Genomic DNA, 26,706 nt, shown 5'->3' with positions numbered 1-26,706 from the left:
ATTTTTCTAATTACAAAAGTAAGGCTTGCTCATTTCAGAAAGTTTAGAAAAAAAAAGAAGAAAAAAAATCATGATCCATAATCCCACCTGCTTAATACTGTGGCGCAGAGATTGTGATTTAGTTTATTTTATTCCACCCTGAAATTGACCTTGACTATTTTCTAATATCATTGGGTATACAGTACTTCTGCACCTACCTTATATTAGCTGACATGTACTGTGTTGTAATTCTTTAGTCTGTCCCTTAAGTATTGTTTCCAGTGCTTCACAGTTTTGACAACAATGTGATGGAGAACTGGAAAGTATGACTTTGCATTTATCTCTGAGTTTCCCCTTTGGGATGAAGTAGAATTGGAAATGGAATTGCTAGGCCAAAAGGCATGCATATTTTTAAAAACTTTTTATTGAAGTATAATATACCTATAGAGAAATACACATATTTTAAGTTTACAGATTGATAGATTTCCACAAGCTTGACACATTCATATAAAAATAACATCTAGACTCAAAAATAGGCTGTGACTTATATTCGAAAAGCCCCCTTGGCCTGCACATTTTTTTCCAAGGTGGGGTCTTCCTATGCTACCCAGGTTGGCCTTGAACTCCTGGGCTCAAGTGATCCTTCTGCCTCAGCCTCTCAAGTAGCTGGTACTACAGGCACGTGTCACCGCACCTGGCTCGACATGCACATTTTTAAGGATTCTGATTCACATCATCATACCCTATTTAGCAAAGTCATATTCTGATCCCCTTTTAGTTTTCTTACTTAGGGTTGAAATAGACTCTTTGCTTGAAAGTAGAGTGGATGGCAGAGCCATCTGGAATCAGTGAGAGAGGTTGGTCCTTCCTTCAGGGGTAAAGACTGATTCCACCTAGGGTAAAGGGGTAGAATCAGGACTGGGGTCAGTGGTGAGTTTGAGCTCTAAACCTTGACTTTAAGAGGGTTTGAAAGAAATCAACCTGTGTAGCTTCTTTTGTTCTTTTTTAAAGGTAGATCCATCAATTTATTTAATATTTTTTTCCAAATTATAAAATGTCCATGGTTTTAAAAATGCAGTATAAAAGGACATATGGTGAAAAGTTCATTCCCTCTGGATTTGCAGTTCCAGTTCTACTCTTTAGAGGTGACCAGGTTTGGACCATTATTTATGTTTCCTTCCATAAGTTGTCTAAGCATCTACAAAGAATTGCATATTTATTTAAACTAATGGAATTTATTTTAACTATAGAGCTGTTCTGGGCCTTTTTTTATTTGAATTTTTAGGATATCTTTATATGTTAACATATATAAGTTGTAGGTTATTCTTTTCCATGGCTACTGGTATTCCATTGTATGTTTATTTCACAGTGTAGTTAATGTCCAGATAATGGCCATTTAGCTTATTTTTGGTATTTGCTATTACAAACAATGCTATAATTAAAATCTGAATGCATATATCCTATCAATTTATTTGAGTTAATGTGTGTGATAAATTTCTAAAATCAAAATTGTTGACAAAAAATACAGGGACATAACATTCTAATAGATTCTGAGGGTTCTCTAGAGAAACAGAATAAATAGGCTATCTATACCTATATATCTATAACTGTATGTATCTATATCTATCTATTCATATATACACATACATGCACTCATACATGTTTATAGGAAGACATTTGTGAGAGGTTGGCTTATGTGATTATGGAGGGTGAGAAGTTCCAGGATTTGCCATCTGCAAGTCAGAGACCCAGGAAAGCCAATGGTATTGTTCCAGTTCAAGTCCTAAGTCCCAAACCAGGAGTACTGACGTCAGAGGGCAGGAGAAGATCAATGTCTCAGCTCCAGCAGAGAGTGAATTTGCCCTTCCTCCACATTTTTATTCAATTCAATCCCTCAACAGATTGATTGATGCCCACCAGCATTGCTGAAGGTGATCTTAGTCTACCAACTCAAATGCTGACCTCACCCAGAAGCACCCTCAATGGGCACATCCTGACTTCCTGCTTTACCATCTATCTGGGCATCTGTTAGCCCAGTCAAATTGACACATAAAATCACCCATCACATAGATATCACCAAATACCTACACCCTAATGATTTACCTGTTTCCTTGAATCCTCATGCCACTCTCAAGGTTGATTTTCTTTAACCTTTATTATCTTTAACCTTTATTATCTGATGGGTAAAAATGAGAATACCTTATTATTGTTATTTAAACATTTTAAGTTGTGGTAAAAATTGTCACTTCTTTAGCCCACAGCCATGCATTGCTAGTGACTTGGTAGACTGGTCATACTGAACAGATAAGAAGGAATTGTGAAATCTTGGCATGTCTGGGTCCTGCTCTTGGAACCCAGTTTTCACAAGCAGTCTTTTTGCAATTATTTTTTGTCATCAACTTGCTTTCCAGAACTTGTGCAATGGACCATTCATTTTAGCCCCCAAGAAGGGCACACAGAAGTGACCCATGGACTGGAAAGCACTGTGCAAAATAGCTCGGTGTGGGCTGGGGTTGTGGCTTAATGGTAGAACACTTGCCTAGCATGTTTGAGGCACTGGGTTCAACTCTCAGCACCGCATATAAATAAATAAAATAAAGGTCCATGGACAACTAAAATAAGTATGAAAAAAAACCCAACAACTTCTGCTTAAAAAAAAAAAAAAAAAAAGCTTGGTGCTATTTTGTCTTGACCCCGAAGTGTGGATTCCTAACAGATTTGGGTTGCTGCTCTGTATACCCACTATACCCTTATTTCCCTGGAGATCAGAGTGACTTTTTCTGCCTTTGTCCTTATCCTCACCTGGCTTATAAAGGGAGCAGAGGCCAATATAAGTCTCCCCTTTGATGAATGGTAGATTGAAACCTCAAAAGAGTAGGTGAGTAGGTGCCCTGCTTAAAGTGGAGTGGGGGTGAGTGCTGAACTCCACAGGGTCAGCTCTGGTTACCATAATGCTTCCTGGATGGAAGAACATCTAGGCTGAATGATCAAGTGCCCGCTTCTCTAGAGGCATCTGTTTCCTGAACTTCCTGTAACCGTCTCATCCCCATGCCTGGAAAAGGAGCTTGTCTCATCTTTTGACTCTCATTGGTGGCTATGAAGTCTGAGCTGCCCAAGCAGAGGAAACCACACTGTCCCTTCATTCCCTACTGCCCTAGGGGATGGGGTACTGAGGCTACCTCTCCTCTGATGGCAGCTAACTTTCCTAGCTCCATCTATCTCAAAAGCCCATAGATATTGTAACTGAAATTTAAAAAAATCCTTTCCAAATATTTTATATTTTGTAATAAAATTCTATTTAAAAAGTTAAAAAAAAAAAAAAAAAAAACCCACAGAGCAGGGTGTTTGCCCTGAGCCCTGCCCTGGGACTGGGGCTAGAGCGGGGACCTTGTATGGAACTTGTTCCCTAGGCTGGTCCTCCAGGAACACCCACAGGCTCCACCAGGAGAGCTGGGCCCTGTGACTTGTGACAGAGAGCAGGCCCTCGGCAGGGTTGAAGAGCAACCTTAGGGCAGAAGGAGCCCACTGGGCGGATGTTAGGAGGACTCGGCATTTCCTCTGGTCCACTTTCTCATTGTTCTCTCCCCACTCTTGAGCTATTCTTGCTTTCAGAGTCTTATCTTTCCCATCTGTGCAATAGGCATTGCATGAATTATGCATTTATCTAGGTTTCAGAATCAGTGGGGTGGGCTTAATGATGCGGCCAGTACCTACCCATATAGATCATCCTGCAACAGTGGCTGAGAATGACCCTGTCACCATGGGGTGGGCTGACTGCATGGAGTTCCTTAACCTCCCAGAGCCTCCATATCTCTATCTGTAACATGGGCATAACAGTAGGCAACATCTCGACGTGGTGGATGTGTGGCTGAAATAAGCTAAGAGGTTAGGTCGCTGCTGACCTGCAGTGAACTCACAGACATGGGTGCAGCCCCTGAGTCCCTTATCACCTTAGTTCGTCCTCACCTCCACTCCAGCGGCCTGGCTGCTGGGTCAGCCAAGGTCTGGGAGGAAGCTGGGCTGGCTCACAGAGTACTTCCCTTTTCTTTTGGCTCACAGTCCATCCCAGAGAGCCATGGCCCCCTTGCCACCCACTGCTGCACGGAAGAGGCAGAGTACAGGGTGACAGACAGGAAGCTGACCGGGACTGAGACTGGAGGTGGAATCATAATAGAGAGTAACTATAGCAGTTCCTGTAGCCTGTGCCAAGTGCTTATGTTCATTGATAACCCTGTGAATTTGGTGGCAACCACCCCATATTACAGAGAAAACCAAGACCTACAGAGGTTCAGTAACTTGCTTGAGGTCACACAACCTTAAAGCTTGGGAGACAAAGCTGATCTGGACAGTCTCTAGAAGACTCTCAGCCACCTCCAGAGCTTATGGAGTAAAATGAAAGGTCATGTGGGAACTTCCTTTCTCTCTTTCCATGGGGTTTAGGGACTCTGGGTCCATCTTGCCTCTCTTATTCCTGATCCCAGTGGCATTGGGGAAGTCCAGCATGCTGGGAGTTCTGTCTGCTCCCTGCCAGTGCACCAGGCTGCTGCTGCTCCTTGGCCAGGTGTGTGTATCCCATGAGTGTCCTTTGTGACTGCCAGGGACCAGAATCCCAGGTGGCAGAAACTAATTTTAGGATAGCAGATTCTGAGGCCTTGAAACGCATCTCCTGCCTCCTTGCCAGGCTGCCCTGTTGCCCTCCAGATGTTTGGGCCTGGGTCCTCCTGTCTTGGGGAACACTCGGTCTGGGTATCTTTATACCTGAGTGTGTCTACAGACTGTGAGGCTCTGTGTGAGGGCATCTGTCAGCCACCTCTTCCCCCAGAATAGGTGTGATGGACAATGTTCACACATGGTCTGTGTGGTGGGGGGTGTGCCTCAGCCTGGTGCAACTGTAATCTCACCTCTTTCCCTCATACATGAAAGCTCATCAACATACACTCCAAAGACAGGCTTGCCACTGACTCCCTGTAATTGGTAAAAGAGTAAGGAGTTTGCAGAAGGGATTCTCATCTCAGTAACCCATGTGACACCTACTGCAATAACCTCTGGCCACAGCCATGAGCTGTGTCTGGTTCACCCTGGTGCTTCTGCAGCTGGTGCTATGTGTGGTCTGGGGGTCTTGGAGTTGGCAAAGGGAGCAGGCAGAGTAGCCAGGTGGGCTGTTCATTCTTACCTCTACTCTCACTTGTGAAACTTTTTCTTCTTCTTGTCTGTTCATCTGTCTTTCCTTCTCTCATTCTTTTTTTTTTTTTTTTCCTACTGGGAATTGAACCCATGGTTACTCTACGGCTAAACTACATCTCCAGGCCATTTTAAATTAAATTAATTAATTAATTATTTTTGGTACCAGGGATTTGAACCCAGGGGCGCTTAACCACTGAGCTACATCTCCAGCCTTTTTTTTTTTTTTTTTTTTTTTTTTTGTATTTTATTTAGAAACAGGGTCTTGCTGAATGACTTAGGGCCTCACCAAATTGCTGAGGCAGGCTTTGAACATGTGATCCTCCTGCCTCAGCCTCCTGAGGCACTAGAATTACAGACGTGTGCTACCATGCCTGGGTTAATTTTAAGGATAGCGTCTCACGAAGTTGCCCAGGCTGTCCTTGAACTTGTAGTTATGTTCCTTCTGCCTCAGCCCTTTAAGTTGCTGGGATTACTGACCACAGCTCTTGGTGGGCTCTTTGTCAGAACTTTATCAGTGGAGGGTGAGGGGAGTCTAACTCGACTGGCAATAGGAATAGAAGGATGTATTGCTGGTTCTTGTGAACTCAGGGGTCACCTAGCTTCTAGTACCACTGGATCCAGAAGCTCAGATGATGCTCTTTAAGACTTGATCTTTCTCTTGATTCCCTGTCTTCCTGTTTTCTCCCCTGCCTTCTTGGTGGTTGACTTAATTTTCCTGCACTCCTCAGAGCCACAGGCTTCTGTCCTGTGGTTTAGCAACCATTGGAGAAGCTGGCGGGGAGCCTCCCAGGAGGAGCAATACTGGTCTGCTTAGGTCTTCTGAACCTGTCACTGAGGCCAGGAGACTGGATGCACTGGTTGGCCTCACAAATCACTCCTGTCTTGGATTGAATTGAGTGCAGAAGTGTTTCTCTGAGGGAAGCCAAAGGGAGGTAGGACAGGCAGGACCTGAAGTGTCTGTGGGGCCCGTTGTGCATTTCCTAGGCATGGGATGAGTGCAGCAGGAGTGAGGTGCAGTGGTGACTCTGGAGTAGACATCCACGAGGAGATCAGGGATCTGAAGCCACCCAGACCGTGAGCCTTCCGTTCCTGGGGCACAGGTGGGTGCGCAGGGCAGCCCGAACCCAGTATCTCTGGACTTCTGCTGGGAACCAGCTGCCTTGGAGAAGGAAGGAAGCCCTCAGCCCTGCCCTGGGCTGGGCCCCTGAAACAGCTCCCTCAGCCTAAGTGGAGTGCAGCTTGAGGCCACTGTGGTGTCCCCTATTGTGGGGAAATCAAGAAAACAGAAATCCTTGTGCCCTTTGTCCATGACCTGGGGATGGCCCTGGTACCTTTGCATGGAGCCTTTGATGCCCAGAGTGACAGCTGGCCCCCAACAAGACACTGTGCTCAGGTTGGGTCAGAGGGAGAGGCCGGTGGCAGCAGCTCCAACTCCCTTATTTCCTTCTCCCCACTGCTTTGAAGTGGGGCAGGTCCTGGCAGCCCATCAGTGGCCACCTTGCCTGCTCTCTGCTGAGTATCTGTGCCACACCCCCTGAGGGGCTGTCATCAGTGAGCGCCTCCTAAGTCGCTGACGTGTAGTACCTGGTAGCAGGCAGCAATGAGGACTAGCCCTGTGGTTCCCAAACTGGCACAAAGCAGGGCAATGCTCTGGCTACACCCTTGTCGGGTTCTGAGAAGTACACATAGGTGTCTGTGTATATGTGTGTGTGTATATGTGAAGGCAGTTCACAGGCACATGCACACTTGAGTGTGTGCACATGTGTGTTGATGTGTATGTGTGAGCACCTCTGTCTGTATCTGTGTGTGCATAAAGTCTGCAGGGATTTGTAAGTAAATGGGGAGAGCGTGCAGCTGTCTCCATCGAAGTCTGTGTGGGCCTACATGTGAGCTTGCATTTGTGCACATGCGAGTGTGCTGTGGCTGCACTCAAGTGTGCAGGTGTCTGATGACTCATATGTAAGTGTGCATGTGCCCAGGTGTACCTTTTCATCCCATGCATGTCTGTGCACATGTGCCCATGTTCCTGTTTGTGTGCCCATGTGTCCACATGTGTCCTTATGTCCCTGTGTGTGGCTGGTGCAGTGAAATGTGCTGAGCCATAGTGGAGCAGCAAGTGAAGGTCCCTGTCTCAGGAAGGCCCAGGGAGAGGTGTGAGGGTCCCTGTCATCAGGGCTTCTGGCTTCCAGCTGGGTCCCTCCTTTCCTCCCAGGCATGGTTGTGGGAATGCTTGGGCCTCCTTTAGGTTCCGGGAAACTGGGGCTGTGTGGGCCCCACTGCCAAATGTGGCTGTGGTGCAATCTGCCAGCTGAGCCCCTTCCGGAGCTGTGGGTTCCTCTGGGTGTGGGGAAGCTGCCCTTTGTGACCTCCCTTGCCTGCTTTGGTGCCTCTAGGAGGGCAGGACACACCTCCCAGCCCTGCAGCCTCACCCACAGGAAACTCTGGTTGGGGGCAGGCAAGGAGGGAGGTGCCATGCCTGGTGCCCCGCCCTGTGCTGTGGCCTCTGACCCTGCAGCACCTCTGCCGTGGCCCTCTTTCTTACAGCCCCCAGGACATCGCTGGGAACTCGGGGCCTGAAGCCGTCACCATGTTTGGCAGGAAACGCAGTGTCTCCTTTGGGGGCTTCGGATGGTGGGTGACAAAGGAAAGGGCAGTTGAAGGGTTGGGAGTGAACTTGAAGGCGGAGTTCTATTGAGCATCTTATCTGCCTATGGGGAAGAAGGGATCAGCTTGTGCTTGAGACCTGGGTCTGTAGGGGGGCACTTTCGGAAGCCTGAATAGCATGGATGATCTTGGGGGAGGCATCAGAGACTGTAAGTTTTTCCTCCCTGTCCCAGGGGCACACTCTGCTGGGGATCCAGGTCAGAGCTGGCTGCCAGTGTGGGTGTGTGACTAGTTGAATATGCATGTCTCTGTTAGTGAGTTCTCATACAGGTAGGTGCGTTTCTGTGATTATTTCTGATTGTGTGTGTGTGTTTGCAGGTGTGCATGTGTGACCCCAGCTGCTAGTCTTTGTGGTGGTGAGTGAGGTGCATGCCTGGCTGGGTGGATATGCCTGTTTGTGACCACGTGTGTACTTTGTGTTTTGGAGCAGGTGCCTGCCAGCATCTCTGGTCTCCTGGGTCTGTGTGTGCTCCTGCTGTGCTGTGTTGTGACCCCACAACAGGGGCATCTCTGGGCTTCTTCCTCACTTGGGGTCAACTGTGAGAGGAGGGGGCAGGCCTTACTCCCCTGACTCTCACTCCATCCAGCCTAAGAAGTAGGGTCTGTGTCCAGCCTCCTGCATGGCCTTCTGGGCCACCTTTTGCCTTTAAGCTTTTGGATGGAACATGAGTGATCTCTTTCCTTCCCAGGGGGCCAGAAAGTGGGGAGACTGAGGTCAAAGACTTGTCTCTGGCTACCAGATGCTGGCAGCTTCTCCTCAGCTGGGGAACAGAGTCTAGTGGTTTTTGTTATCGGTTTCCTTTCAGCTTCTGGCCCTGGGGAAGGGTGCCAGGGCAGGGTGGCTGGGATGTCCCAGTGGAGGAGATGGTGGGCTAAAGGGGTTAGCTTGAAGGGCAAGGGTGTGGGGAGGCACAGGAGGGCTGAAAAGGGATGGACTTTATCCCTCTGGTTACCATATGTGTGTGACTTATTTCCCTTTCCTCTTCTTTGAACACACTTCACCCTCCACCCTCCACCCTCCAGCAGGCAGGGGTTATGGGCACTCATGTTTGGCAGATGGGACAGGAGGATGAGATGATGCTAGAGGTGGTGCAGTGAGGCTTGCCTGCTCATGGGTCCTCCTTGACGCCAGGACCAAGGACTGCAGTCCTGATGGTGGGATCTGAGTTTGAGTCATAGTCTGCTTCCTGCTCTGGGATGGATGTGTGAAGCTGGGCTGGGATTCCTGAAAGGCAGGGCCCAGGCAATGGAATTGTGTCTTCCCAGGCCTGACATTCTCTGGAAGGTGTGACACACACAGGGACTGTTATTGGAAAGCTCCCTTTGTAAGGTGCAGGTGTCAGTGTGGTTTTGTCCTAAGAGAATCCCTCAATCCCACGTAGCAGTGCTGGGCATTGAGACCCAGTGCTCCAGAGCCCTGAGGCAAAGCTCAGCCTGTGGTTTGAACATGGCCAGGCAAAGGGGAGATATGAGTGTGGCCACTTGGGGCTGCCTTGAAGGGAAAGAGGAGACCCCATGTGCTAACCACAGTGTCCATTAGACTGGGTTCCATGAGGGCAGACCCAACTCCATCTTATTCTTGTGGTCTCTTGGACACTTGGCACAGCACACCTTCTCAGTAAGTGCTTGTGAGCTGACTAGGTGAGGTGTTTTGCATACATCAGGCAGTGGGTTGGGGTTCACTAAGTCCGAGGGGATGGTAGGGCCTCCCAGTGGGGTGGAAGGGTAGAGCTGCAGTGTGGATATTATCTGGGAATGACAGTCAACTGGGAGGGGATGTTACAGCTATTTGGGGGTTAATTACAGATTCCTGGAATTTGCCCCCTCTAGACTGTGAAGAGAATCTTGGCAGGGGGTGTTTTAAAAGTTCCATCCATTGCCAGTTGATAGCCTTTGACCTCAGGCAGAATAAGTTGTGAGAGTGAATCAGTGGAGGGAGGAGTGCTGGGGACTTGGCTTCCTGCCCCACAGTTGCTGCCCCATCTCCCCTCTCAACCTTGCCCAAACCACAGGCTCTACCGTCCTGGGGCTACACACTAGACTGGCATGGGAACCCTGCTGGACAGGCTGCTGCTGGACAGACTAGGTTGTGGGCTCAGGGACAGGGTCTGCTGTGGCCTTGAGAGCTGGTTGGCAGCATAGAGGTCAGGCTGACCAGACAGAAGCCAGGAGGGCACACAGAGGAGTCAGGGCCTTGTGCTGGCTCCACCTTGACTATTAAGGAACTCTAGTGGGACACTTCCTTTCTCTGCGTCTCAGTTACCCCATGTGTCAGTGGAGATTTCTTCCTTTCCCACAGCGCAGGGCTGTTGTAAGAATTAAATGAGAACGACTGGGGTTGTAGCTCAGTGGTAAAGTGCTTGCCTTGCACGTGTGAGGCACTGGGTTTGATCCTTTGCATCACATGAAAATAAATAATAAAATTAGGGTTTCATATCCCTCTACAACTACATTTCATATCCCTCTACAACTACATTTATACAATATATAAATGTATATATATATGAATTGAAATATATATATATTGAAATATATATTTATATATACATATATATTATAATATATGTTATATATTTATAATATTTTCAATATTATATATATAACATATATTATAATATATATGTATATATGTGTATATTATATATATGAATTGAAAGAGAAAACATGGGATGCAAGGGCTTATTATTAGGGTTGTGATTGGGTAATTATGGAAGGAATATTCCAGTAGGTGTGGGGTTCTGACTCCTGGGCAGATCTGGGAATCTGGTAGATTGAAAGGGTGAGGAGGAGAGTCTGCATCCCAGAGGATGGTGGGCCCAGGTGAGACCCTTGGGAACTGGAAGTGGAAGTCCTAACTTAGGGGCCCAGGACAAAGTTTGGGGAAGAAATTGAGAAGAATGTGGGCCAAGGATACTCAGGTTGGCCACTGAGAACAGAGGGTGCTAGGAGCTTACTCGGAGAGAGAGGATCCTACCCCCAGCTCAAAGGCTCTGGGCTGACCTGAGATGAGGGAGAAACTGTGTCCTTACCATGTGGCCCTCTCTCTTTCTTTGTCCACCACTGTCCTCAGCAGTCTTGTGTATGGGAAGCTTGAGACAGAGCTGAGCTGGCTAGATAGCAGTACCCAAAAGAGCTGGGGTTGAAGCTCAGTGGTAGAGTGCTTGCCTCGCATGGTGTGAGGCACTGGGTTCAATTCTCAGCACCACGTATAAATAAAATAAATGTTCATTGACAACTAAACAAAAAAAACCAAAAACAAAACAGAAGAACTTTCCAGGGTTTCTAGCATCCTGGAAGTGGTGGTGATTTTAGTGACTCAGATAGTGATGTACACACGAGGGTGGCACTGATAGTGATGTGACATTGACAATGTTGGTGACACTGATAGTGATAGTGACACTGGTGGTTACCCTGATGATCATGATCATCAGAAGACTCAGACAATGGGAATATTGCCCACCTCTCTGTCTCTGGAGAGGGGGAAGGGACCTCCCTTTGCCAGCCATAAGGGCTGGCATATGCAGGGGGTAAAAATAGAAGCTCCCAGCACTGCCTCCTCTGCCAGCGAGGGCGGGTGCAGGCTTGGGTAGAGGAGTGACTGCCAGGACAGTCAGCAGCAAACGTGATCTTCCCTGCTCCCAACTCCAGTGCCTGCTGGAACCCACCTGCTGGTTCTCCCTTGAGCCTACTATTGGGTTCTGTCCCAGGAGTGGGGTCTGCCTGTTCAGATGGACTGGCAGCTCCTAGAGCAGGAGGGTCCCTGCTGCTAGGAGGTACTCATATCTTCCCCAAGCTGAAGGCTAGGAAATGTGGAAGTGTTGATTATCCTTGTGCTAATGAGGGATCCAACTGGGTTACACAGGCCCCTTGTAGGGGTAGGAGTAATAAAGGAGAGGCTACATACAAAGTGCTTAAAACTCCTGGGTCTGTATTCAGATATCTGGAGTTAGACTGGACCAGGGACTTCACCCTTCTGAACTTTAGTTTCCTCATTATTAAAATGGGAAGAATAAAAGTACCCATCTCATAGGGCTATATGTGGCCCCAGGCCTTCCAGAGCACAGTCCTCTCTTCCTGGGCTGGAGGAGAACTTGCCTCGGAGTCATTGTCCACTGCAGGGCCCTGCCAGTCTAGTGAGTTGAGCTCACTCAGGAACCCTTCTGCTGCAGATACTGGGTAAGAACCTTTAGCCCTACACAGACTGAAGCCCTGGTTTTTCTCTTGGCAGGATCGACAAGACCATGCTGGCGAGTCTGAAGGTCAAGTAAGTAGCCACTTCTTATTCTTTAGAGTCAGAGATGGCAGCTGACCATGCTTTCCTGGGGCCCTGGTTCTTCCCATATCATGGGAAACACAGTGGGGCTGCTGCATGGACAGATCTCAGTGGAGGGGGCTTCCCCATTAGAGGAGGCTGGAGTGGGCTCTTGATTCCTGGATGTCCAAGGAAGGCAGAGTTAGGAATGGAAACAGCAGGGACCAGTGAGGTGGGAATGTATACACTGGGTGTGACTTTGAAGCCACACAAATAGCAGTAAGAAATATAATTGTCTTTTCTATCACTTTAATTTTTATGGGAAGACCCAATTCCATCAGGTTTTTCTTTCAGACATTTCCTGTCTACTTGAATAATTGTGCCACACAGTTTCAGAGCCTCATAAAACACGCTTGGTGGTGTGTGTGGGATCAGCTGGTCATTGATTCACCTGCTACCTAGGCCTCTCTGAGGCTTCTATGGCAGAAATCCTGCTTGGGCTTGGGAATTATCTGCCATGGGTTGCCACATCTGCCTGTCTATCTGGGGAAGCCTGAAATAGGCACATCTCTCTCTTGGATCCTCTGTCTTCTCTTCTCTTATCATCTTTGTTCCTTTTCCCTCTATGTTTCTGCAAACTATTTTGTCTGCATCTTGATCCTCTTTTTTTTTTTTTTTTTTGAGACTTAACCCATGTATTAGTCAGGACTCTCTAGAGGAACAGAATCAACAAGAAGTATGATTATAAAAGGGAATTTATTTGACTGGCTTACATGACCAGAAGCTGGGTAGTCCAAAATGACCATCTGTAGCTGGAGAGCTGGAAGAACTAGCAGCTGCTTAGTCCAAGACACTGAAGACCCAGAACAAGAAAGATCAACAGTGCTACCCTAGTCTGAGACCAAGGCTTCTTGAAACTACCTGGAGAATCATTGGCAGAGTCCAATATCCTCAGATGATTGAAACAACCTTCAAGAACCCATTCAAGAAGAACTGAGCTTGCATCTGCATCTGCTTCCTTGTTCTTCAGGCTTTTATTCCATCCTATTGGGCAGTGCCACCCATGCTTAGGGAGGGGCTCCACTTCAGTTCACTATCCCACATTCCAATCATACCCAGACACGACCTCATGGACACACACAGAGGCCTCTTAATCATCAACATCTCTTAATCCAATCAAGTTGACAATTCAAATAACCATTACAACCCAAGTTTAAGAAACTTCTGCATACCTCTTGAAGGGCAATGAAGACATAATAACCACCTGCTCAAATTGAGTGAATTGAAAAAGGGGAAAAACTCTAGGAGGAAAAAAGTATTGGTCACTAGCTCAAAATATTCTCTGCCATATATGAATTAACCCTGCAAGAAAATTCCTCCAGTGAGTTGCCTTTGTCAGAGGTAAGCTCTTCTAGGTTGTCACTGCCCATCTCTGCAGAAAGGTTTCCCATTCAGTTGCCAGCACTGATTGTGTATCCTTGTACATAGAACCCTGGTCAAGGTATAGCCAGTCTTGAGGTTTGACATATAAGGGAGTCAAAACAAGGGGCCTCCTACTCTGGTCTGTTTCACTCAGAAAGGTGAGGGTGGGCAGTTAGCAGGGCTGGGATGGAGTACAGAATGTTTCTGCCTTTTGAGTGCTTTCAGTCTCTCCTAAATATGATACTAGGGGTGCTGTGGAACAGTCCTGGAAGACTACTGGGAGGAGGTGGCTTCTAAAACTGCAGCAGGACAGTGGGGCCCCCTGTGCCTGGGCTGGCAAGGGTGTGTACTTTTGTGTGATCAAGGGTTCAGGATGTATTCCTCAGGCCAGAACACTGAACTTCTCTGGGCTTCAGTTTCCATATCTTTTGTCCCACAGGCGAAGCAATATCTAGCTTTCTAAGAGCTTCTCAGAGCATTTCTGTATATTGAATGAGATGTGAGGCATGAAGCATAGTTGCTTCAGGTGGAGTGGGAGAATTGTTTCTTTTGGGGTTGTCTTAGGAAATCTAGTTCAAATTCACAAGCATTTATTGAAGTTTTGTGTGTTTTAACTGTTAAATAAAATATTTATAACAGGGAAGGGAACTAGGTAGAAGGTAGAGTGAAGGGCCAGGGGCATGGGCCAGGGTTGGGATTGGGTCCCTAGTCAGGTCTCTGGGTATCTGGGGAACCATTTGAGGGCTTAGGCACTGGGAAGTGGTATCAAGATGGTGGTTTTGGACAAGTTATAGGACTGAGTTTCTAGTTATAAGACTTTTTCGATTGCAAGAAACTAAAACCCAGTGTGTTCTGGTTAAACAAAAGATGGATTTATGGAAAAGATGCCAGGGTGGGGCTGGGGATGTGGCTCAGTTGGTAGAGTGCCTGCCTCTCAAGCACAAGGCCCTGGGGTCAATCCCCAGCACCCCACACACACACACACACACACACAAAAAAAAAAAAAAAAAATGCCAGGGTACCTTAGGGAACCCAAGGAGAGAAAGTGGAGCTACTACCTAGGAGGGATTAAACCAGGAAATACACACCCTATTCTATCAAAATCCCAGTTAGTTTCTTTGCAGAGATTGGTAAACCAATCCTGAAATTCATATGGAAACTCAAGGATAATCTTGAAAAAGAAGAACAAGTTTGGAGACTGTACTTCTGATTTTAGAACTTACTACAAAGCTATGGATGGTGTGGTATTGGCAGAAAGATGGACATACAGATTAATGGAATAAAATTCAGAGTTCAGAAACCATCACATATATGGTGATGGTTTTTAACAAGGGTACAAAGATAATTAATGGAGAAAATAGTCTTTTTAACAAGGGTGCAGGGACAACTGGACATCTACATGTAAAACCATGGAATTGGATCCCTCTCTCACAGCATATGCAACAGTTAAATGGTTAAAAGACCTAAATGTAAGAACTAAAACTATAAAACTCTTGGAAGAAAACAGGTGTAAATCTTCATGACCTTTGGTAACACAATAGTTTCTTAGAAAAGATACTAATAACTTAAGCAACAACTATAAAAAATAAATTCAATATCATCAAAATTAAAAACTTTTGTGTTGCAAAGGACACCATCAGGAAAGTGAAAAGGCAACCTGCAGAAGGGGAAAAATATTTTCAATTTACTCATCTGATAAGGAACTCATACCCACAATGTTAAAGCACTCTTCTAACTCAAAAATAAAAATAATGTAACAAAAAAGTGGGTAGCCAGGTGCAGCGGTGCATGCCTATAATCCCAGCAGCTTGGGAGGCTGAAGCAGGAGGATCACAAGTTCAAAGCCAGCTTCAACAACTTAGTGAGTTCCTAAGAAACTTAACCATATCGTCTCAAAAGGAAAAAAAAAAAAAAAGGCTGGGGATGTGGCTCAGTGGTTAAGTGCTCCTGGGGTTCGATTCTGGTACCAAAAAAAAAAAAAGGTGGGCAAAGAGGAAGAGGGCTGAGGATGTAGCTCAGTGGTAGAGCACTTGCCAAGCATGTTTGAGGCCCTGAGTTTGATCCCTAGCAGCACAAAAACAAAAGCAAAGATTCTTATAGACATTTCTCCAAAGAAAATATGTAAGTGGGCAAAAATCACATAAAAGATGCTCAACATTATTAGCCAGTGGGGAAATGCAAATGAAAGATATAATAACATGTCACTTCACAAACAACAGAATGACTATAATAAAAAAAGCTAGTCATCAGTGTTGTTGAGGATATGGAGAAATTGGAACTTCATACATTGCTGGTGGAAATATAAAGTGATGGAACTCCTTTGGAAAACAGTCTGGCAGTTTCTCAAAGTGTTAAAACATGGAGTTACCAGATGGTCAGCAATGCCACTCTTAGGTGTTTACCTAAGAAAAATGAAAACTTAGGTCCACCAAAAAATTTGTAAGCAAATGATCATAGCAGCATTATTAATAATAACCCAAACTGGAAGTGACCCAAATGTCTATCAACAGATGAATAGATGAGTGAAGTGTGGACTAATACTTGACCATAAGAAGAAATGAAGTCCTGATACATAAGTAGTATAACACGGATGAACCTTGAAAACTCTACATGTAAAAAACCAGACACTAAAAACCACATATTGTACGATTCCATTTATACAAAATGTCTAGAATAGGCAGATCCCAAGAGACAAAGTAGATAAGCAATTGCCTAGGGCTTGGGGATTTGTTGAGAAGGAAAAAAGGGAGTGAAATCTAAATGATACAACCTTCTTTTTTTTGGAACTAGAAAGGATGGTAATGATAGATAGTGGTTAAGTTTGCATGATATTGTGAATATGTTAAGAACCTTTGAGAAAGTGCATACACTTAAAAGTGGTATGTAAAATTACATGTCAGCAAAGCTTTTTAAAAAAGAGAATCTGGGGGCTGGGTTTGTGGCTCAGTGGTAGAGCACTGGGTTTGATTCTCAGCACCACATATAAATAAATGAATAAAATAAAGGTCTATCAACATCTAAAAAATTAAAAAAAAAAAAAGAGAATCTGATTGGCTCAGGTTCTGCCAGTTTTGTAGTCGTGATCCAATCAGTTTAGGCTGCTATGGTGGCCTCTTTGTGGGAGGGGTTAGTTCTTAGAGTAGAAGGATGGGCTGTAGGCTGAGCAGACACCATAAGAGGTTGTGTCCAGGTATCCTCACTTCCCTGGGGTGAAAAAGATGAGCTCCCACCTCTCTCCCCCCACATTGCCAGTAGCTTATGAAGATGCATTCTACTGTGTTCTGTGCTAAACAGCAGATATTCCTGGGCTGTGGCCCTTGGTCCCTGAGGCTTGGCTCCCTATCCAGGGACCTAGTGTCTGTGACTTCAAGTCAGCCATATAATTCCTGGACTTGTCCCTGAGGCTTGTGACTCTGAAGATAGAAGTCTGGCCCCACCATAATTAGGCACTGACTTAATGCTTAGATTTCATTGCACTGCTTTCTGGAGACTTTTCAACCACCTTACCGAGCAGGCACCATTGCTTTCTGCATTTTAGAGATTAGAAAATAGACACTTGGAGAGGTTAGGAAATTTGTTCAAGCTTCTCAGCAAGTTAAGTTAAGGAATTAGGATTTGACCAGGTCTGTACTTTGTTCTGTCCAGTGTGGAACTGAGTGGTTCTCAGCACCTGCTTCCCCACCCTGCTTTCCTGCTCTCTTTTCCTTATGTGCCTAGAGGTCAAATGTGTAGAGTCCTTGCTAACAGAATGCACCTCTGCCACAACACTGGCCTTGGGCCAGTCTCCCTGTTCCAGACCCAGGTTGAGAGGGGCCTGTGATGCCTGTATGAGGAAGGCTCCTAGAGGCAAGGACTTACTTCACAGCAGTGGGGCCTGGTGGGGGGCACAGAGCCACACAGGAACATGGAGAGAGGGGCAGTGGCAGTGCCATGCAGGAGAGAGAAGTGTGGGTTGGCAGGCCCAGGTTTTAGCCCCAAGCTAACAAATGGGTGAATCATTAACCTTTCTGGGTCTCAGTTTCCTAATCTGTAAAATGGGAGACTTAGACTTACTCTCCTCTAGCTTTAACATACTGGTTTATGTGCACAGCTTATGCCCTTTTGCATTTCTTCTAGATCCTTGGCTGAGATGGTAGGTGCTCACTGCTGAGTAAGTGAAAGTAGGCCATGAGTGTCTCTGAGAGCAGAGACTCTGCACTGTTCATCTCTGGCTCCCTACAGGCCTAACACAGTGATGGCATGAAGCAGGTTCTCAGTCTGTATTTGCTGAGTGAAGCACAGGACACGATGCTTAGCCCAACATGTGCTGGTAGAAGAATGGAGAGAAAAGGGCAGAGACAGGTGGAGGGAAAGAGGCAGGATTAGCATGTGGGGCTCTCCCTTTCTCCATCCTGCTCTAGGGGTCTGCTTGGGACAAGGTCCCTGTCTGCAGTAATTCAGTCATAGATTAATTTCTTCCAGAGGAGAGCCAGGCTGGCAGGGCAAGGTGTCTGGGGTTTTCTCAGGGCACCTCTAAAGCAACATCCAGAGGGTGAGAACCTGAGCTGGGAGCTTCAGATATTTTCCTCCCTTCCCTGCCCTCCCTCCCCAGAGACCCCTGCTTCTTTGCTAAAGAAGGAGGTGTGTGTGCATGTCTGTCTATCTGACTGATGTATGGCTTCAGCCACCAGAGATGACTGTTGTGTGTAAGGAACAGCCACAGGGACTGAATGAGCATGGGGATGGTTCAGGGCAGCCTGTCTCCACTCCCAGGGGCACAGTATCATGCACACACCTGAAAGTGGGAAGGGACCTAGAATTCACTGTCTTGTAGGAAAGAGAATCCAACTTTGATTGATGGCCCTGGCTCTTCCCTGGAAATGGCATCCCTGGTAGGGGGAAAACATGCGATTGGACCAAGGTGTGACTGTATCCTCAGATTTATTCCTTAGGGGAGGAAGAGGGAATCCTGGAGGAGACAATAGCCTGGCTGGGGGCAGCCATTCAGCTGTATCATGCTTTGTCCAGAAGACACCACACAGCTACTCCTAAAGTGTCTGGTTGAACCAGCTAAGAATTCAAAATCCTGTTTAAAATGAGGTGGCCACACAGGACAGGAGCAGGCAGTGCGTTTCAGTGTAGCTCCCCTTGGCCTATGGAGTCTCCAAAGGCAGCTGCTGGAGACATTGTCCAGGCAGCACAGGGGCTGGGCACATTTAAGTAGCTCAGTGTCTTGCTCTGTTATAGCCTTCTAAATTCAGGGCTTCTGTTGCCAATCTGCGAGAATTACAAGCAAAATCTAGGTGATTCTTTGCTGACATCTCTCCTGGCTCTCTTGGTGTTAGCCAGCCACATTTTCATCTGAGGGTGTAAGAGCAGAGTCAAAACCCAGGTGTCTGGGCACTGACTGTCTGTCTCTAGCTTAAGAAAGCCCATTCCTCTGTAGGTCACCCCTTATTCCAATGTGGTAGCTCTCTTTATGCATTGGGCCATGATCACCAATTTGATTCTTCACCTTTGGCCATCAGGACTCTGTGTTCACTGCAGATTATAAGAATCCTCAAGGCACAGCCAAGATGTTCTGAACCTCCTGGAACTGACTCATCTTAATTCCTCTCTTACATACCTAGGGCATCTGCTGAGAGAGTTTGCTGGGGTTGTCAAGGACATGGGGAGCTAGATGTTTTTTGGGGGGAGAAAGCTGAGTCAGTTCAACTAACATTTACTGGGCACTGACATTCCAAGCCCTGTGCCAGGGGCTGGGGGAGGGGTAAGGACAGAGATGAAAAAGATAGTCTCTGCCCACGACAGCTTCCAATCCCACAGGGTGACAGACGCATGGACAGTTGCCATAGTAAGTACTCTGATGCCCTCTCCTCCTGGAGACCTGGCAATGCCTGGGCTGTCTTCAAGGGTGTGTAAGGTCAGTGGGAGAAGGGAGGGGCTACAGAGAATTGCAGCGTGCAGGCAGTGGGTGAAGCAGCTCTGGTGGGAGGACCTGGGAGCTCTTATCCTTGCCAGACAGAAAATAGGGGTGGAATAGGGGGCAGTCTAGACCAGGCCTAGGGTTCTCATTGGGCTGTGCAGAGGGATGAGTTGCTGGGTGGCTTTTCATCTAGGGAAGGAGTCACTGTAGGGGTTAGAGAGGAGGTGCTAAGGCCAGGGTGGGGGCAGTGGGGCTGGAGAGAGCGAGCTGTGGAGGAGGTGGACTTGCCAGCTGGAGCTGGTTTGGAAGTGGAGACGGAGGGTGTTGGAGGTGATCAAAGGTGATGACTCTCAGGTTTCCGGGTGAGTCCTAGGTGGATGTGGGTCCCATTCATGGAGATGGGGACTTCTGAAGTTGGGGCAGTTTTGGGGAGTGAGAGGGTGGAAGTAAGACTGTGAATATAAAATCTCCCTTCTCCACTCTCCCTCCTGTGTGGCCATCTTGGATCCTGATCCTTAAGTGGACAAAGGAGCTGCCTCTGGGGGATTGGGAGAGCCCATGTGTGGTCTGTGGTGGTAGTGGTGGGTAGTGCCCTCTCCCTGATCCTTCAGGCACAGCTGGTGGGCCTGGCTCTGGCCTCCACCCTGCTCAGTTTCTGTTGTACCTTTGGCAGGTGAGCTGCAGGTGAGCTCCAGGTGAGTCCTGCTGTCCTGTGACAAACAGCTGGTGCTCCAGGTGGCACTGAGGGGAGTGTGTCTGTTTCTGTGTATAGCATCAGACCCTGGGTCATCATTTTCTTCAGGATGGGCCCTGAGCCTGAGAGCAGTGTTGGGGTGTGTGAGCCTGTGTGTGCACTTGCACATGAAAGTGGACATGAGCTTTGAGGGCCCATGTGGGTGCTGCATGGTGCCTTTTTTGGCTTTAGCAAGTTCCTATGGTAACATGAACATGTCTGTTTTGGGATTTAGAGTCTGGGGCGTGAGTGGCAACAGGGAGAAGCAAGGCAGGCGGGTGCTTAGCTGGCAGTTGGGCTGTGGCCTGATTTCATTGCTAGGCACTGGGGATATACCTGGAGGTGCCATTTACCAGTTTAGCACGGTCTTCAAACTCCAGGGACCCTCATGCTTCTGGCCTTCATCCTGCTTGGTTCCCACCATGCCCAGGAAGCCCTGGTGAGTCCCTATTCTAATTTCTGGGTGAACAGACAGCTTCCCAGGACTTGACCAGGTCTGGTGGGTGTCTACTGATGGGCAGGCATGGAGCGACTGGTAGCCCTGGCCAGTAGGTCCAGTAGGTGCTTTTGTGAGATGGGTATGGGATGGTAGGTAGGAAGGACTCTGCTTATACCTGGAGCTCTGTGAGGGTATTCTCCATGTGGTTGGTGGAGCTGGTGGAGCAGAATGGTACATGGCTGCCGGGCACAGTGGTGCACACCTGTAATCCCAGTGACTCAGGAGGCTGAGGCAGGAGGATCACAAGTTTTAAGTCAGTCTCAGCAACTTAGTGAGGCCCTAAGCAATGTAGTGAGACCCTGTCTCAAAATAAAAATAAAATTAGGTTGGGGTTGTAGCTCAGTGTTAGGGTACTTGCTTCTCAATGTGTGAGGAACTGGGTTTGATTCTCAGCATCGCATATAAATAAATAAAAAAATAAAATAAAAATCCATTGACAACTACAAAATATTTAAAAAAACAAATAAAAAACTTTAAAAGGGCTGGGGATGTGGCTCAGTGGTTAAATGTCCCTGGGTTCAACTCCTAGTACCTAAAAAAACCCCAAAAAGACAAAAAAAAAAAAAAAAAAAAAAAAGAAAAAGAAAAAGAATGGGACATGGTTAACTGTGTTAGTGTGGGGAGCAAGAATAGGGAGGTGGGAGAAAATGCCCCTGGGGCAGCCTGTGTCCCACCAGCCCAGGCCCAGCCAGCCGTGAGGCCTCCCCGACTCTATTCAGCTCCCGAATGCTTGCCTGTCTCAGGTTTCTGGCCATCTACTTGGGCTTTCTTACAGTTCTCCCAGCCCAGAGCCCTGCTCTGTTCAGGATGGGAGACTCATTTTCTGGTGGAAGAAGGGTCTCGAGAACTCTGTTGGGCTTACCAGGGCCTGGATTTGGTTAGGACTGGGGAAGAATTGCTCTAGCTTGAATTTGGAGAAAGGCCTTTGACTCCCTAGATTATGTATCCCTTGTGCTTTTTGTCCACACTCTGTGGACCCTGGGTACATCAGGATGCCCCCATCCCAGCTACCACTGGAACAGGGACCTGGGTGCTCAGAGGCCTTACAGAGAGGAGTTGGTGTCTGGGAGCAGGTGGTGCCTGCCTTCTTCTGCCCCTTCCTTCTGCTGGCTCCTCTGGAAGTATCAGGAGGGCACATAGATGCACTTCCGCATTGTGCTGGGAGGGACCCTCCCCCCAGTAATCCTCTGTGGGACTTTCTGTGAGGCTCTACTGGGATAGCTGGTCATGCAGCAGGATTTGCTGGATCTGGTTATGGACTCTGGTCATGGTGAAACCACGGGAGCAAGGACATGGATGTTCTGAGCTTTGTTTGGACCATCTAAGCCTTCCTGGGACGCAGAGTCCAGAGCTTACTCCTTGTGAGCATTGAGAGAGGGGTAGGGGAGCCTTCAGGAGAGACCCTCAGATCTCTAGAGTCTTAGGGTTTGAGATAAAAATATTCAAATTAGCCACTATGTGGATTTCCTGTGACTCTGAAACTTGTCACTCAGCTTGAACTTTGTTACCTCTAGTGACAGGGAGCACATTACCTTGTAAGGATGCCTATTCTATTGTAATGCTGCTCTACTTCAAAGTTGACCATTATTTTCATCTGAATCTAACTGCCATTGCTTAGTTCAGTCTTATCCCTTGGCTTCCCAAACCTGCTCCTAAACAAGCTAATCCTTCTTTCACCTGAGTGCCCTTCAGATATGGAAGGTGGTTCTTGTGTCCTGAGGCTTCTTTTCTCTTCCCTTAGATGATCATCCCTGAACTCTGACTGTTTTTATGATTCCTCAGTGTCTGGGCTAACGGGAGTTTAGGTTTTCCAGGCAGCCTGCAGGAGCTCCATGGACATGAAGAGGGACAGCTAAAGGTCATGGGTTTTAGCCTCCTTAATTGGAGGTCAGTGACCTGATACCCCCAGTGCAGATGTTCCTAGCTGAGTAATGGGCAGGAAGATGGTGAATGTGGGATCAGAACATGAGAGTCCAGCTCTCCATTTTGGTGACCTTTGTGACACATTGTCTCCAGCTCCTCTTTGCAACTTTTTGATTCAGGACTTCATCTCTTTCTGAAGAGAGACCCAGATGCTGGCAGGGTTTCAACCATGGGGAGGGGCCTGGGTGCACTGGTGAGCAGGTGTCTTGTCTAGAAGGACCTGGCAGCCCCTGTCGGGCCTGGCCCATGCACACATCTGGAATGTTTGTCTACCTCAGCTGATCATTTGCTATGCAGGAGCTGCTGGAAATCTGGAGTTTTCGGCAAAATCTTAGCAACTACCTCAAGAATTTAAAAAGCAGATATGTGGGAATTGGGGTGTAGCTCAGTGGAATGGTAGGGTGCTTGTTCCAAGTTTGATCTCCAGCACCAAAGGAAAAAAAAGTGGTTATATGTGGCCTTTCTTTCAGGCCAATTCAGCTTGTCAGGTTGCCTACCTGCCACCTGTGCCCCTAGGTCTCATCTCCTATTTCTCTGTGACTGATTCCCAAAACCCTCTCCCCAGGTTGCTTCTCCCTCTCTCTGTTCTCACCCCCCTTTGCCACTGCCTGGTCATTTCTGGCGGCATTCCCAGACTGCGCTCTCTCTCAATTAACCTTTTCTCTCTTTCAGATCCAGTTCTTTCTCTGTCACTGGGTTGAGAAGCCTCTGAGTCATGGGGGGTTGGTCCTTCTGCCTCCTAGTTCAGGCCCATTATCTCCAGCCCAGACGGTGACAAAGGCTGTCTCTAATTAACCTCCTCCTCCCGTCTCTGCCAGCTCTGACTAATTCATCATCCCCAAAGCCAGCTCTAGTTCTGCCCTGTGCTTGAGGAGTCTGATCCATGGCAGACCTCGTCGGTGCTGATTCCACACTGGCTTGTGATCTCCAGGAGGCTGGGCAGGGATGGTCCCCACCCCTGCTGGTGGGACGCTGGGCACTTGTGGTTGTATGTATGCGCCAGAAACTTCTCTTTATGACATGAGCATCCACTGTCTTTGAATCCACAACACATTTGATCCCTGCTCATTTCCTTGACACAGTGGTCTTCACATATTTCTGCATTTTAGTGTCACCTGTGGGAGGGGAGCTTTTTAAAATTCTGATGCCCAGGTTGTACCTAATTCCAATGAAATCAGAATGTCTGGGTAGAACTCAGCATCTGTACTTTTTAAAGATCCTCAGGTGATTTCAGTATGCAGTGAAGTTTGGGAACTGCTGTCCCAAGGGATAAACAAATGTGATGCTTGTCTGGGTCATGTCAGGCTGGAGGATCAAATGAGCTCCAGGAGGGTGAGTCAGCCCAGCCAAGGTTTATAGCATTGTTTTGAACATTGATTCCTTGTGCTGGGGGCTCTCCTGAGCATTGTGGAATGTTTAGCAGCATCTTTGGCCTCTACCTACTAGATGCCAGCAACCCACCTCCTAGTTGGAATAATTAAAAATGTCTCTAGATATTGCTGAACTTCTGGGGGCAATGGTATACAATCCTTTATGGCATTCTCAAATACATACAGAAGAAAAGAATGCCAACCAGTGAGCCCCATCTTAGTGGATAGTTTGTGGGCTTTGGAGTCACGCAGCCTCTGTTGGAATCCTGACCCCACCAGCTGGGTGATCTTAGGCAAGTTATGTAACCTATCTGTGCCTCAGTCAGTTCTAGTTTTGTTTTCTTGCAACTGTCTCTCCTCTTGACCTTTAGCTCTAGTGATAGGGCACTGTCCTTCTTGCTTCTGCTGCTCTGCTGCTTGAAATACCTTGACTTCTTCCTCCCACATCAGCATCAGACGTTGTTGACATCCTGCCTGTTTTTCCAGGGCCAGCCCTAGATGTGCTTCCTCCACACACACCCAGCGCTCCCTTCCAGGAGCAGAAAGTCAGGGGTGGAAGGTAGCTCCTCCTGTGAGGGGTGGTCAGGGGGTTTCTGTCTGTGTCCCTCATCCCTGGAGGTCTGAGCCTGTGGGAGCCTGTTGGGTGCTCAGCCTGCTCTCCCACATTGCTTATTGCTCCCAGGTTCCCACATTGTTTATTGCTCAGGTGAGGTTGGCTGTTCCCTCCCTGCCTCCAGCTGAGCTGTGAACCAGCAGATTACCACAGTGAGAACCCTCCACCCCATGCCCAACTCATTCTGAGAGGGTGGGGTGGGCGGAAATCCGTGCCTGGCAGGCCACAAAGCCACATAACTGACTTTTGGGGCCCTGCCCTTGAGGGAGGTGTGTGATGACAGCCACTGGCCCTTTCTTGGGTGCTTTGCTGCTAGAAGATGCCATTTGGAATTGAGGAACTCTGTGCTATGGACTTTCCCAGGCCCCTTTCTGGGCTCCGGAACAGGACTCCAGAGGTACAGCCCCTGTCCCCACCTTGCCATACCCTGTTCAACCCCATCAGCCAGAGGAGCCCAAGATGGATCAATGACTGCCTACCCTGGTGGCACTGCAGAACTCTCCAGGGAACAAGGTTAAAATGCAGTCTCTGTGAGCCCACCTGGGACATTCTCTTTCATTAGGCTTGGGTGGGACCCAGGAAACATGTGTTGCCAGGGCCAGAGGTGATGTTGACCATGCAGCCAGGTTGCAGTTTCGTGGGAAAACAGTTAATTTAAAGCACTGTTCCCCACCATGCAGACTCAGCAGTTAGGTTCGTGGTCTGAGAGACCTTTAGAAAGCCACACAACCTCTTTGTGTCTAGTTTTTTTTACCTGGGGATAATCTTAGTGCCTATATGTGGGTACTGTTGCTGTGAAACACGAAGCACAGGGGCTAGTACATGCTTGACAAAAGTTCCTTGCCTTAATATTTCTGATATTATTAATAATGGTCCTGGGCTGGGCTGGGGAGATAGCTCAGCTGGTAGAGTGCTTGCCTCACAAGAACAAGGCCCTGAGTTCGATCCCCAGTACCACAAAAAAAAAAAAAAAAAAATGGTCCTGGGCTGGGTGATCAATGAACACACATAACCATGAGACTTGCCCACATGTCTGCAGACATACCTGCCTATACCCATGTGGGTAAACTGGACAGATGCGCACCCAGATCTGAGCCTGCCTGCTGAGGTTGGAGGTGTGCGAAGGGGTGATACACAGTCACTGGATGGATGGGGCCATGAGGGCAGACCTGTGTATACACAGAACCCCCATCAGTGGGACTTTTCTTTTATTTGCATGCTGACATTATTCTGGAGTTAGCAGCACCTGGGCTGAGCTCTGGGAGCCCAAGGTGCCCCCTTGTTTCTATAGCAACCACCTTACAGTAAAAACAAGAGGAGGAGGGAAGAGATGGAGAAGCCAGAGCCAGCTTCCAGGGGCATCCCGCCTGCTGAGGAACTCGCTCCTACATCCTCATCACACAAAGCCTCTTTTCTCTTTCTTTTTTCCTTTTTTAAAGGGTAATGACATGGCAATCCTCAGATCCAGAATTTATAGTTGCTAACATTTTTTTTTTTCAGTACTTGGGATCAAACCCAGGGATGCTCTACCACTGAGCTACATCCCAGCCATTTTTAGTTTTACTTTGAGACAGGGTCTTGCTTAGTTGCTGTGGCTGACCTTGAACTTCTGGTCTTCCTGCCTCAGCCTACCAAGTCACTGGAATTACAGGCATGTGCCATTGCTCCTGGCATTTTTTTTTTTCTCCTGAGGGGCAGGGAATAGAACTCAGGCCTTCCCTCATGTCAGGCTGGTGCTTGACCACTGAACTATGGTCCCCACTGACAGTTGGCAGTAGTTTTTCTCATTTTCCACTAATTGTTTTTATTATGATAAAATATATGTAACACTTCACCACTTTAACCATTTTTAAGGGTACTAGTCTGACATTACGTACAGTCTTGTTATTGTGCAACCATTACCACTGTTCATATTTAAAACTTTCATCACCCTAAACAGAAACTATACCCATCAAACACTGACTCTCCATTTCTCTTCCTTCCTGCCCTGCAACCACCATTCTGCTGTCTGACTCTGTGAATTTGACTACTCTGCAAAACTCATATAAGGGAAAGCGTGCCTTTTTTTTGTATTTTGGTGTCTGACTTTTCTCACTTGGCATAATGTTTTCAGATTCATTTATTTTGTAGCATGTGTCATAATTTCCTTCCTTTTCAAGGCT

General features: G+C 47.4%; 1 protein-coding gene across 5 annotated transcripts in view; it reads left to right on the top strand.

Annotated features, from left to right (window-relative positions):
* Rap1gap2 (RAP1 GTPase activating protein 2) overlaps window positions 1-26,706 on the top strand; it is a 236,800-nt gene that overhangs the window by 27,065 nt on the left and 183,029 nt on the right. For 3 of the 5 annotated variants that reach the window (XM_047543935.1, XM_047543930.1, XM_047543933.1), the window contains one exon: window positions 12,056-12,091. In XM_047543935.1, the coding sequence (XP_047399891.1) occupies window positions 12,056-12,091 (36 nt within the window). Of the gene's footprint in view, window positions 1-7,709; window positions 7,795-12,055; window positions 12,092-19,745; window positions 19,769-26,706 lie in introns of those variants that run through there. The other 2 variants (XM_047543932.1, XM_047543936.1) reach the window with 2 other exon arrangements.

The sequence above is a fragment of the Sciurus carolinensis genome, chromosome 3 (assembly GCF_902686445.1).
Source record: "Sciurus carolinensis chromosome 3, mSciCar1.2, whole genome shotgun sequence".
NCBI classification, from domain to species: Eukaryota; Metazoa; Chordata; class Mammalia; order Rodentia; family Sciuridae; genus Sciurus; species Sciurus carolinensis.
This window is presented reverse-complemented; position numbering and strand designations above follow the sequence as displayed.